Here is a 14160-nt window from a genome sequence, read left to right as displayed (position 1 = left end):
CCACGGACACGACAAGGACGATGTCAGAGTTGGTTAGCTAGCCACGCCTCCTCCCGCCCTCTCCCCTTTCCTATTGGCCGGCTAGCAAAGGTTAGAGAGGCATTTCCTTGTTCGTAATAACACGTGCTTCCATAGAAGGGCTACGTACGACTAGGCACCGATTCTGCAAATTAGGGGGCTCTGCTGGGGACCGAACCAACTCAGACACTTTAGGAAGTCGGAATCTAGGAGCTGTGGAGAAAGACCGCGTGGTTTCTGTGAATTTTAACCTACAGAGCAGAGGAGGTTCCGTTGATACAGAGTCACTAGGATGTGCGAGCAGAGAAATACAAGTTTTCCCTGCCTGCTTCCTTGGGAAACCTGCACCGTGTTGACCGTGGTAAGGCTCACCACCCCTTTACCGGCCCTGTTCGATTTCGGGACGGTGGCCTCTGTTAGCCCCGTCAAGGCCAGAGATGAGAACCCCAACTGTCGATAGATGAGAACTATCTCCTCTGTCAGAGTTCTTCCACGCCGGCGCCATTCACAACCATTTATTGTGTGTGTGCTGACGGTGAGGTTCCATCTTCTGTCCCAGAAATAAAAATACAGGCCAACATACAGACTTAGATCCCAAGTTTTTGCTGCTGACGTAGTGAAGATAAGTGTAAAGTGGATTTATAAGTATAATATTAGTATTTGCTAGACCCCCAGAGACCACCGAACACAGCACAGTGTTTAATAAAATTGCTCGAGCCCTGGCTGGTGTGGCTCAGTGGACTGAGCACTGGCCTGCAAACCAAAGGGTTGCCAGTTCAATTCCCAGTCAGCGCGCATCCCTGGGTTGTGGGCCAGGTCCCCAGTAGGGGGCGTGTGAGAGGCAACCACACGTTGATGTTTCTCTCCCTCTCTTTCTCCCTCCCTTCCCCTCTGTAAAAATAAATAAAATCTCCTTAAAAGTTTAAAAACACATGAAAAGGTGACATTTAAAAAAAAAAAACAGTGCTTGAACCCTGGAGAGATGGAGGGCTTGGAGACAGCCACAAAGCCCGTCAGCAGGACAGGCGACCCCAGAAACTCCATCTCTTTTCTCCTGCGGTTCACGTCAAAATGACCAGATCTGCTCACGGAAAGTTTAAAAACACTTTCTTTATTGATCTGAGAGACTGAGAGAGAAGCGACATCAGTTTGTTGTTCCACTTAGTGGTGCATTCACTGGTTGACTCCTGTATGTGCCCAGACCGGGGATCGAACCTGCAACCTTGATATATCAGGATGACGCTCTAGCCCACTGAGCTCCCCAGCCAGGGCTCAAGGACGTTTTGATAGAACCAACGATCAAGGGCCTTTTGTACTGGACCAAATGTCCCAGTGGCTGTGTTGGATGGGGCCGTATGTCCGCTGATCGGGGGGAGCCTACCACCAGAACTCAGTGGCACCGGCCACGTTACATCTGCCCTTCCCCCCATGGCTCTCCGCGTGCACCCAGCCTCGGAGACGTGAGAAACGGGGAGTTCTCATTGGTGCGGAGGAGTGATAGACGCACCAGGCAGGGGCTGGGAGAAGACCCCTGCGGGGGGCTTCCACACCTGAAGCAGCTCCAAGCGGACGGAGGAGAAGCCAGATGACGAGTGAATCTGGGGAGTGACCTTGTCGTGGGAGACTGAGCTGGGCACGTTAACCTCTGAAATCATGCCGTCTGCAAGGCGAAGGGGCCGGAGAAAAGCTGCAACACCTTCAGAAACCTGGCTACAAACAAGTGAAGCTCTGTTTGGAAGGCACGGGCTGAGGGGAAAACAAAGGTTGTCCATGCCGTCCCATGGAGCTGATACAGCCGCTAGAACTCGGCTGGTCCGCTGAAGAGGAGAGGCCCTGATAACACTTACTGGGGCCTCGGGGGCCTTCACACCCTGCACCACAGAGAGGGGAAGGGAGGGAGACAGAGAGGGAGAGAAACATCCATGTGTGGTTGCCTCTCGTGCGCCCCCTACTGGGGACCTGGCCCACAACCCAGGCCTGTGCCCTGACTGGGAATGGAACCAGCGACCCTTTGGTTCTCAGGCCGGTCTCAATCCATGGAGCCGCACCAGCCAGGACGCACTGAACATTGTTTCTCTTAGAGCTCATTGGATTGCAAACTAAGAAGAAAGCCAGTCAAAGGAGCTTGGACAAAATAAAACAAAAACAACCAACAAATGTAGCATAGATGGGCTGGGCCCCCTCCTTGGGCAGTCTCGACTCGGGTCCCACCCCCATCTGGAACCTATAGCCGATGTGCCACCGAGCCCCCCGGCTCCCCACTGCCCCCACACCCCAGGTCCGGCACATCACCCGTGAGCAAACCCCGAAGGTGTTGCTGACACTCCCCTGAAGCGAGATGCCAACATCTCTAGCCTGTTCCCCCAAGTGTAGCTGCTGGCCGCCCGCAGCATCAGCTTTTGTGTCTCGTTCCCTTTCATCTCTGGCCACAAAGCCTCCCAGACACCCTTTATTTTGCTGATCACTCCAGCTCCCTCCGTGAGCTCTGGCCAGTAACAGCCTCGGAAGCGCCTGCCACTCGACTCCTGCTTAGAAAGCGATCCAGGACATTACTCGCCCTCCTCACGTGCGCCTCCCGAGATACACACGGAAGAAGAAAGAACGAAAGAATGCAGAGAAGCTCATCAAAAGGCCCCTTCGACACCGCCAGAATTATTTGGCGATAATGAGGGGCGGGAAAGAGAGTGGAAAACGCTGCTAGTCAGGCGAGATGTTTCTTTATTTTCTATCAACTTCCCATCACAGTGCACACGCATCAGAATACTGAAAAGAAATGCAGGGACGGAGAGACGCACGCCATGAGCAGGGGAGCCAGACGCCTGGAAGAGAGGCCATGTGCTCCGTGTTTCGGGAACCCCATAATTCACTACCCCAGCTGCGCCCCACCTTCTCGCTCAACGGCCGTCTGGGCGACACAGGACTGCACCTGGCAGTTGGCAGCTATGTGACCTTCCACATAGTGTGCTCCGTCCCCTGAGGATGTCCCCGTGTCCCATAGTTCCAGTTCCCCAGAGCAGGTGTTTGATGGACCCAGCACAGCCCGCAGACCTGTTCATTGAGGACCACGCGTCTGGCCCCGGGCTGACCGGCTGGGCTTGGGAGCAGGCGGAGTCCTGTGTTGCAAGGGGCGGGGGTGAGGCGGTGGGCCGGGAGGGGAGTGGCTGGGACACGAGGGACAGCACCTCCATGACACAGACGACCGCCTGGCAGGTGACGAATGAATCACAAAACAGATGTTGCCCCCCTACAAGAGCCAATATGCTAGGGAAATGGCGCACGTCGCTTCATTGTTCTTATTTTTTTTTTTTTGCATGATGCCTCTTAGTACGATTTTACAAACTTCTGACTAGAATGCTGAGGAAGCTAAGCCGCGGTGCCCACACGCCGGAAGGAATCATTGTAGGATCTCTTCTCAGTGGTCCCACGTAAAAATGGTCAGAAGCAAATACAGAAAATGTTACATAATCCATGTCGGTAAGAACCCGTGGGTCCTTCGGTTGGCAAGAGTTACAGGTACCACTGGGGAGGCAGAAAGGCTGGTTACACTGACCTGCGGTTTCTGGGACTGTGGGCGTGTCGTGAGAACGGCCAACAGCAAGTCCTACCTCCTGCCCCTTTGTTCTCCGGCCGCCGTCCTGCAACTAGGCCTTCTTGCTTTTGTAACAGCTCGGTGTTTCATCCTGTTGTTCTCTGTCCTGTCTGTGAAGACCCTGGCTCACAACAAAAGTAGCAGTTTTGTTTTGTTTTGTTTTATTGAAGAAAAGTAAGCAAGGAGTCCGGTGCTTCTAAAATACATAGCAATTACTCAGCATTGAGGAAAGTAACAGACTTATGGGTTGAATGGGGCTTGGGTTGAAGCTTCCTGAATAAAAGAGTCAGTGCTGTTTATTATTTGCCCATGTTCAGTTTTCTTGATTTCACCAGCCCTGGGACCGTCCCTGATTTGTTTATAGAATTGTGTAGCTCAGTTTCCTGGGTTAACAAAGAAAAGGAGAAATGCAAGCTCACCTACTTTCCTCGGTCTCTGTCACAAAGATGGGAGAACAGGGCATTTATGAAAACGTTACAAGAAGTGGAAGGACAGAGAAGGCACCTCTTCATTTCCTACCAAACCCTTCTGTCTTGGGTCTCGAGTTTATGTCAACTCTGTGGAGCATGTGGTTGTTTTCATACTAGAGTGTGAAGGACTCCCAGTGACTCAGGACTCACATTAAAGTGTATCATACGATAAGATCACCTTTGCCGTCTCTGCCCAGGAATGCCTGAACAACAGCAATCACTTTGCTTATGACTCTTGCTAGGGTTGGAATATCAGCAGGAAGAGCTTGCTGGGTCTCTGAGCTCAGCTGACTTCCTTCCGTTCACAGATAGAAAAAAAAAAGACCCATAGCTCTGCGCCCACATCCCGAGACGCAACCCAAACAGGAGACACAGCCCAGCTGATGCTGAGATCCAGCCAGCCGATGCTTTCCCCTCATTCCGCGGCCACCACAGTAACCGATCCACCACAAGGGAGATGTTGCACATTGGAACTGGTACATTCAAATGACTTCAACAAACGCCAACGTGCCCTCGCCTTTTTTGGTCTATGAAAAATAAAACAAATAACAGGAACTTGCTCTGTTGTGTCCACATTTTGTCAGATACAATTTTTAATGACAGCATTGTCTAAATGTCTTATGATCTCTTCATATTGCATTCAAATTTTCCACTAAAAAGGGAAGAGGCATGTCCTGACCGGTGTGGCTCAGTGGACTGAGTGCCAACCTGTGACTCAAAAGGCCTCCAGTTCAATTCCTGGTCCGGGCACAGGCCTGGGTTGCGTGCCCAGTCCCCCAGTTGGGGGCGAGCAAGAGGCAACTGATCAATGTATCTCTCACATGTTTCTCTCCCTCTCTTTCTCACTCCTCTTCCCTCTCTCTAAAAGTAAATAAGTACAATCTTTTTTTAAAAAAAGGGAAGATGTGAGCATAGAATAGCAAACAAATGATACATGTGTGGTATGAAAACAATGCAAATTTTATAAGGCCCTACACATGGGGGAGGGGAATGGGCAAGGACTCAGATGCCCCCTCTCTCCCACTGATTTAAATACAGACTTCTGGCCCCTTAATCAAAAATAATACTAGGTTTGGGGTCCATAAAATTCCAGTCTATTTTCTTCACGAGGTACAAGATTTTAGGTCACTAAAATACTGCCTTTGAGGTCCAGCTTTTGACTTCAAAAAAAAAAAATAATAATTCAACAAGCTAAACTGGAAAAATAATTACTACTCATTTTCTGCCCTCTATTCCTGGAAATTTAACTTATGCATGAGCTTACATGAGTTTTATATATTTTACTGAGGAAACGAGGGCAATTAAATTTTTAAAAATCGATGAAATGTAAAAGCAAAATAACATAAATAGATGTTCGCTAATATCCTGGAAGTCATTAAAGTAATTTATGTTTCATGCCCTACATTAAACTTTCTAAACTTCTTCAGGATGATTCGGATTCTGCATTGTGAAAGGAATTTACATTTTTTCTTCGTATCGGTGCCCTTTCCCATTTCTTTCAGAAATTACCCACCCGACAAGGACGCTTCCTTGTTCAGTGTGAAGAGCTACGGCCGCCCAGACAGACCATCGACTGCCCCTGCCTTTGTTAACAGTACGTGTTACTGACGTGTCCTGGAGGCGGGTTCACTGGCTGTCCCGCAGATGAGGTCCCTGACGTGTATTCAATTGGACGAGACAGACCACGTAGCAACCTTGCATCAAGGAATTCTCATGCCAAGAGTTAGCAATCGGGGAATGAGAATCCTGGCTCTCTCCCTAACTACGGACATTTTGTTGAATCCCAGTTTTTATAAAACAATGGACTTGACCATGCCCTCGGAAGTAGATCCTGTTTTAAAATGCTCCATATTGGGGATGGAGGGTCCCCTTGGGGGGAGACACGAGGCACACCACCTTCCCTGGCAAGGACCAGGGAGCTGGGCATTCAGAAAGAGCTAGATGCCCAGGACCGGGCAGGGGCAGAGATCAGAGATCAGAGCAGGTGGGAAGGTCTGAAATTCCAGCCAACACACAGACTGCAGAGTTGTGACAGAAGTCTCTTTCTCGGTGACTTCTGGCTCTGAGATGACTCAGTGGGGGCCCAGGGGGTGGGGATGGTGAAGCATGATGCCTGAGGGAGGAGGAAGGGCAGGACCATGCCAGGTTCCAGCCAAATCAGCAATCCCAGAGGCTCGCTTGAGTTCGTCCCAGCTGCCGTGAGTCAATGGCTGATCCATCCTTAAGGAGGGCTTCCCACGGAAAAGGAGTGGGTGGCTGAGCTGTGTCCTCAAATCCAAGTCAGAAATCCTTCACCCCTGAAAAGGAGGAGGAGGAGGAGGCTGCCCAGTTTCAAAGATGTGTGGATGGAGGGAAAGTCTGCAAAGTGGAGAGAATGCCTCTCGAGAAGGAAGCTCTGCTGATCTGAACAAAACGGGGCGGGGGGGGGGGCAGGAAAGAGGGGGAAAGACACAGGGGGCATCTCGGAGAGGGGAGGTCAGGAAGCTGATGCTCGCTTTTTTCCAACAGGACAGAAAAAAAGGAACAAATGAGAGCCTTGGGATTTTACAAGTTATAATTTATCAAAATGTGAATTCGGGAGACTACACATTAGGAAAATGAAAGGAGAGAGGAGGAAAAACCGACACAAGAGGAAATGAGGAAGAGGCTGAGAGTCCACAAGAAAGAGAGAGGTTCACAAAGACCTAAACAAGGTCTTGGTGGGAGAGGACAGACGGAAGCAATATTGGGAAGTCTGATGCCCAGCTGGCCATCCTTTCCTGGATGGAGTTTCGAAGTACAGAGGAACATGAAGTGTTAAACTAGAGAGCTGGGAAAATAAAGTTCAGAATCGGTCTAGCGAGATGTTGAGTTATCGTAGAAAGGTGATGTTGCTGATGAGAGGCGCACAGCAGGCAAAGTCCCCAAAAAGACTGATTCTAAAGTCTAGGCATTGAACTGACTCATGAAAAACGTAGGTGGCGTTCCACTGTCAACAGTGGCTGAGTCATGCTCACACCCAATCGGCTGTGGTACCTGTAACTATACCTTCATGCAAGGTGCACAGCAGATGATCTGAAGGATCAACCTCAGAACGACCGAAAGGTAGAAGATGCTGCAGAGGACACAGGTTGAGGCACTGCAGAGGCTGGAAAGTGAGAGGGGAATTCTAGCATCAAGATCAGTCGGAGAGCCTCAAGTTTTGCATGGGTGCTGCCCAAGGCTGCTCTGGTGGTCCCCTGACCCCCACCACCGGCCCATCTCCACCCCCAGACATGCAAGTACTGGGAGAGTCTAGGTGGCCAAGGAATGATACAAGAACAAAACCTACAAAACTGCACTTAATTGCTCACTAAAAACTGAAACAAACAAACCAACGCTCTTCCGAGAAACACAACCAAATCCAGAGCCTCCACGCAACACTTACAATGCCAAGGATAAAATTCAAAATGACTCAACATACAAAGAAATATGAACATGGGACCCACTCTCAAGAAAGAAGCACATTCAACACAAACCTGTCCCCAGAGGACCCAGGTGCCAGAATTATCAGAAGATAAGGATTTTACAGTGGCTGTGATCAGGAGACCCATTAATTGAAAGAGAAAAAAGTACTCATGATGAGTGAAAAGATAGCAAATCTAAGCAAGGAAAATAGAAAATATGAAAAGAAGGAAAAGAGGAAACTGTAGAATTAAAACAACATCTGAAATAAACCACTGAATGTAATAAGAGTAGAATGTGGAAACAGAAGAGGCATGAATGCAGGCATAGAGCAACAGAAATGATCACACATGAAGAATAAAAGGGAAAAAGTTCCTAAAAATGAACAGTCTCAAAGACTCGTAGGATGACAGAAAGTATGCAATATATTGATAATTGTCATGTCAGCAGATTAAGGACAGAAAAAAATATTTGAAGAAATAATGGTTGCAGAATTCCCCAATACAGTGAATGTAAAGACCCAAGATGATCTACGAACTCCTAGAAGGACAGCTATGGGAAAACACGTGCCTAGGTACATAGCACTCAAATACCAAAAGAAAAGATCAAGAGACAACCTTGAGGTGGTGCATATCCACAGTGGAAGACTCCTCAGCCATCAAAAAGATGAAACACTGCCATTTGCAACAACATGGATGGATCTTGAGAATATCTTGCTAAGTGAAATAAGTCAGAAAAATCTAACCATATGATTTCATTCCCATGTGGGACAGAAGACAGAAACTCATAGAAACTCATAGACAACAGTATGGTGGGTACCAGCGGGAAGGGGTGGAGGGACGGCAAAGGGTAGAGGGGGCCAAATACATGGTGATGGATAAGGATTTGGCTTTGGGTAGTGAGCACATGTTGGGAACCGCCCTGCCTGGTTTCAGAAGCTGTAACCCCCCATGGCTAAGGCTGAGGGAGTGACCTTCGGACCAGAAGCCACTAAGGAGACAAAGCTTATCTCCCTGGCAGGGGAGCTGCCTCTGCCCTTTTTACTTCACCCTGCCTGGCCCCCAGTGCTTGATTGGTTAGACAATGATGGGTAAGATTCCCCAAGGGGGGAACGACCTAAGACAGGCACAATTATGGGGAGGCCCCAGGGAAGGACTTGGGGGTGCTATAGAAAGAGGGGGTGATGGACCCTCACCCCTGGGCTTTGACATAGCCTGAGTCCTCATTCTGTCTATGAGAAGTCTCCTAATCTCTTGGCTGCCTTACTTCCCCTGCCTGACTTAAGCCTGAAACAATGGCAGAGGTTGGTGCAGCCCTGTGCTGGAAAGGGCAGGTTCCCCTGGGCGATCAGGCCTAGGAAAGAATGCATAAACTCCTGTGAAACATGCTTTGCTAAGACTGCTCTCCATTAAATGATAAAGGTCTGGGCAGGAAGTGAGTTTGTTTCCCAAAGTTGTGTAGCCCTTTAGCTAACAGACCTGACTCAGAATAAGCCCTTGTAATTCTTTGTATGCTATCCATTGTTTGATCCTCACTGCCTGGCAATGATTAATGAGCTTTACCTGCATTCCTGTGCAAAATGAACCTATTAAAAGCCCATTGAGGAAAAGGCTCTTGGCCCTTGTCCTTGGAGAGATCGGCCACCTTTCTTCTCCAAGCAGATCATGTCTTGGTAGACTTATTCTCATCCGTGGTGGCCAGGGCAGGGGGGGCCCTGCGGGCAGACCCCCCCACACACAAGCACACAGTGCAGTGTACTGACTGTGTATCATAGAAATGTACACTTGGAACCTATATAATCTTCATAACCAGTGCCATCCCTACAAATTTAATTAGAAAAAATTTTTTAACGAGAGACAATCTTGAAAGTGAACAGAGAAAAAAGGCCCATTACAAATAGGGAATATGGCCGTGCACATCTCAGTAGAAAAAAACCGAGAGTGGATTTCAGTGAAACACCATCCTTCCGGTGCTGGAAGAAGAACCAAAACCCCCTCGGTCAGAACTCCACACCCAGAAGACAACACCTTCCGGAACGCAGGCCAGGTGGACATGCAGGGTTGCAGGGGGGGTGTGGCTAGCAGAACTCACAAGACACACTCCTACCAAGTCAGCCGGTTTGGAGTGACAGGGTCTTTGTTCCCCAAACATCCCAAAGCAACATGATGGAGACCCCAGCCCCCCGGACCCCGCAGGCCGTACCCCACTGTCCCCGTGCTGAGAAGGGCTCCAGGGAAGGCAGGTGTCAGCAGGAGGCAGCAGCTGAGTCCACCAAAGGGACTGCTTGGATCGCGGTGGGTTCCAGACCCGGGGAGCTCCCCAGGTGAAACCCGGAACTGGCTTCCGGGCAGGAGGGCAGGGAGAGTGGGGAGGAAAAGGCCGGCGCTCTGGGCTGACAGGTAACAGGTGTGCTGCTAAGCAAGGAACTCTACGCACAGGCTCGTCTTGGGCACACCTGCCAGGGTCTTAACTTCAGATAGGGCTCAGTCCCCTCTCCTGTCCAGGTGGGCTCAATCCCTTGAGAGCACCTTGGCGTGGGAGTGGTGGGCGGAGCGTACACCCCAAGGACCGAGGATGGAGGGGGGCGGGCTCCAGTTCGGGGGGCAGGTGCCGACTGCCCGGTCCAGACAGTGAGTCACCGGCCCACATGCCCCCTCAACGACCTCCCGCAACAATTCAAAAAGCCCCGCACAAAACAATCGAAACGCAAGCTTTAAATACAACATAGCATCTAGTTTATCAGCAGGTAACATATTTAAAACATAAAAGTTTATTTTCCTCTAAGTAGGCGAGACATTAGCCATTCACCACTCCAGCGAGCAGGTCCGAAGGCAGAGCTGGACTCTGAGCACACACACCCGCTCCGGTGGGAGGCTTCCTGTGCAGAGAGCCCCGGAGGAAGGGGAGCGCTGGTGGAGAGCCGAGGGGCAACGTGAGGGGGAGAAGCTACATCACAGAATAACTCTGGGATGCGGCGGGACCCCCACTGCACGCCGGGGTTTAGGTTGCCCTGCCACTCGGCAGCGCTGAGACACAGCCGTGACCGACCGCTTGGCCACGGAGGGCCTGGGTGTCTTGCACAACGGGAAGAAGGAAACGCAAACATTCTGTGCAAATAATAAAACAGCAGCTCTTTTATAAAAGTAAAGAGTATACTGGATTTTGAAAAATAATTTAGACAATGGCCCATAAGGTTGCAAAACTAAAATTTTAAATGTTCCTCTTGTTTAGTAACATTGCCACAAAATATGCTCAGTAAGCACCACAACGCCCCACATACACAAGAATGCATTTGGACTAGAGAAAAGCTCAGGGGAGACCGCAGTGGAAAGAGTCCTCATTTCATAATTCTGAGTTAATCACAGGTAACGGTTTGGCCTACTCTCCTTTCTCTTCATACCTGTAATTGTATCTAATTAGTGTCATAACGTGTGTATCACTTTGTAACTTATAAGAACAAAGACGGACACTCGGTGTGTTTCCAGAAGACAGCCGTCACACCAGAGCTGGCAAAGTCAGCCAGCACCTGCAGCACAGGGCCCACCACCGTGGACACGCCCCGGGTGGGCCCTGATGGGTCCACGGGTGGGCGGCATCCAATGGGGGGTCAGGCCCCCACGACCCGCAGCACAGGGGCAGCTGTCACCGAGCGGTCACTGTGCCCGGCCCCAGACCAACACGGGTACCCCTGCCCGCAGGACCCCCCGGGGAAGGTTTATTCCCAAATGCCATGTGCCGGCCCCTGCAAGACCTGTCATCCCTTGGGGCCGTGGCTCCCGCCCACACTGGGGATGACAGAGGGGTTCCTTAGCCTGTGGTGGGTCCTTAATAGCTCCTCACTGATGGCCAGTCACCGCCAAACCCACCTCCCCCGCCCCTGCAGTCAGGAGCACGAAGCTACAGTGACCCTGCTGCTCAGGACACATGGGGAGGTGTCACCCGCCGAAGGGCCACCCTAAAGAGAAAAACAATAAACGCTCCCCGAGCCACGTTCGCCCGAGGACATGTCGTCGTGACCTCCCCCGCAGAGGCTGCGACAGCAGCGACAGGTAAACAACAGACAATGACCATGTGAGTCCTGCCATCCTGCCGTCCTGCCGGCCTTTCCCCCCACGACGTTGCCGACTGGAACTCTCGGAACAGCACGTACAGTGGAAACACACGGACGTTGGACTTCTCATCAAACACTCGTGGGGTTTTATAGTTCACGAAACACCCTTGCGTCCTCTGTCTCGTGGGAGTGGGCCGGCACCTTCCAACCAGGTCTGCCGCCCCTGCGAGGGGCACGCCCCCCCATGCACGCCGGAACACTCACCGGCCCCACGTCAGTCCCACCCCCAGCGCTGACACATCGCAGCGACCTTCGACCTTCGAGACAAACGACGCCCTGCAAACCCACAGGCTTGGACGGCCAACTGCGGCGCACCGGCGTTCTTCTCTGAGGAGGGGAATTGGGGTACGTGTTCCTTCCAGCAGAGGGGGCGACCACCTCCCTTCTGGCAGTGGGCAGCGTCCAAGACCTCAAAGCCCAAGGGCCGGGCATGCCCAGGGCCGTGTTCTAGAGAGAGAGAGAGTGACGTCTACATTTGTACTGGGGTGCCAGGTCCCTGGAACATCAGAGGCATTGCCAGTGCTTGCTGCCCGAGTGCTGGAGGGCGCGTGCGTGTTTACCGAATTAACACGATTCCACGGGCCAAGCTCGTTGCCCCTGGCGACCCCCGGCTCCTGGCTAGCAGGTGCTCTGGTCCCTCCTAAGTCATTGCTCTCTGTTGGAACCCATCCCAGGAGGGTTTGCTGGTGTCCTCGCCCTGCGATACAATGTATCACGTGAACACGGGCGCGACAGGCATTTTTTAAAGAGAAATTAACGGACTCTTCCGAACTCCGCAGGTGCCCCCACCACACATTCACCGAGGTGTGAAACTTTTATTATTTTTAATTTGAAATCTTACACTATCGGCTCCTACCTATTAAAAAGACATTTGCTCTGGATATTAAATAAAGTAAATGTGAAAAGCGTAACTACTCCAATCATAGTTAACGAGGAAGGAGATCAGAGAGACGGCTTGCTTATTAAATTAGTTCACCCGACACCCGGCAGGACCAGAAAGTGCCGGATATCACTCTGTCGGAGGAAAGGTGTGCAGTCCCGAACGCTCACACCACATCAGCTCAGCAGACCAAGAGCTCCTTGACTCGCCCAGTGAATCCAGCATCATACAAACTGCAGCTGCACAGATGTCCAGCCCATCCCCCCGCACCCCGCAAGCAGACATTATTGGGAACAATCCTCTAATAACACACTAGTAAAATGAATGCCTGTCTGCGTGGAAAGCGTGTAAGGCGAGACCAGGGGTAGCGAACACCAGCTGAAAGACACAGCACGGATTCAGGCTGCGTAGCAAATCCAAGACCCAAAGCACTTGACTTCTTTCCGTTTAAAAAACAATAGAAATGGCTTTAAATATTTAACAAGCACATCGACCCGTGCCCTGCCGCGGGGCTCCCCCAGGTAACCCAGGTAAGGGTTTCCCTGCAAACTAAACCTCAAACCAAGGTGAGCCCCAGAGGCCAGCGGTCAAGCCAGACTGCGCGCACACGACGCGGACCCCGGTGGGGAGCCGGCGCAGGGCGCGTGGAAGTGCCCCAGGCCTGGCGCTACACACTCCGGGCTACCAGAAGCTTCTGCCTCGGTCCCTCAGGCCGCTGCCCGCTCTCCTTCCCCGACCGTCCGTCCTGTCCTGAAACCACTCTCTCCAGGTTAGCGGCGGCCCCCTGAAGTGAGTGGAGCGCGCGGTCGCGGCACCAGCAGGAGCGCGCGCGCGCCCGCGCAAACCCAGAGCGCTTCCCGGGGGCTCTCCCGCCAGCGCCCACCGCAGAGGTCACGTCTGACTCCCCCGGGCTCAGCTCCCGCTGCCGACCCCTCCCCAACGCCCCGAGACCCGGGGGACAGCTGCCCCTGCCTCTCCTTGTCCGCAGATCCCGCGTTAGCTCTGGCTTCCTGAACCAGCACCTCTCCTCACAGACCCCGCGCTCCGTCGGCCGTCTGGACGCGAGGACCCCACACACGCGGAGGGAGCGGCGCCTCGGAGTCCCCGGACCAGCGGGGGCCACTCGCCCCAGGCGGCTGCCTCCGCCTTCCCTCCAGGTCCTGTCCCAGCCCCTTCGTCGCAGGTCCCTTACCTTGGGGCCTTTGCCCGGGGGACACCTGACGCTGTTGGACACGCCCGCGGTTTGGTTCATGTCCGGAGAAGTTGGGGGCCCGGTACTCCACCTTCAAAACTTCTGCGCGCGCGGTGCCGGCAAGGGGGGCGCCCTCTCCAGAGGGGTGCGGGCGCCGCAGTCCGCCCTCGCGCCGCTGTCTCTGCGGGGCTCAGCGCCCGAGGTGTGGAGCCCGCAGCGCGGCCACGGGGGAAGCGCTGGCGGACTCTCGGAAGCCCGCCCGCCACTCCCAGGGCTCTGTGCCCGGCGCCGCCTCCTGGGAACCCGCCCAGGACGCTCCAGACCACAAGCCCCAGCCAGTCCCAGGGGGGACCCCGGGCAGGGGCGAGAAGGTGCGGGAGGGGGAGACTCCGGGTGGGAACACCCGTGGGAGCTCGGGGACCCGCGCTGGACGCCCCCCGGACGGAGCCGCCGTGCACCGCACCCGGCTTCGCGCTC

General features: G+C 52.7%; 1 protein-coding gene across 1 annotated transcript in view; it reads right to left on the bottom strand.

The window, feature by feature from the left end:
• Positions 1-13752, bottom strand: part of DPP6 (dipeptidyl peptidase like 6) — a 519939-nt gene extending 506187 nt beyond the window's left edge. Inside the window, exon 1 of the mRNA XM_045837839.1 lies at positions 13684-13752. Within this exon, the coding sequence (XP_045693795.1) occupies positions 13684-13743 (60 nt within the window). The 5' untranslated portion in view covers positions 13744-13752. The remainder of the gene's footprint in view (positions 1-13683) is intronic.
• Between the last annotated feature and the right edge of the window lie 408 nt (positions 13753-14160).

Source organism: Phyllostomus hastatus, unplaced genomic scaffold, assembly GCF_019186645.2.
Source record: "Phyllostomus hastatus isolate PE091 unplaced genomic scaffold, TTU_PhHast_1.1 phas_contig_244, whole genome shotgun sequence".
NCBI lineage: Eukaryota > Metazoa > Chordata > Mammalia > Chiroptera > Phyllostomidae > Phyllostomus > Phyllostomus hastatus.
The sequence above is the reverse complement of the archived record's forward strand: the minus strand, read 5'-3'. Positions and strand labels throughout refer to the sequence as shown.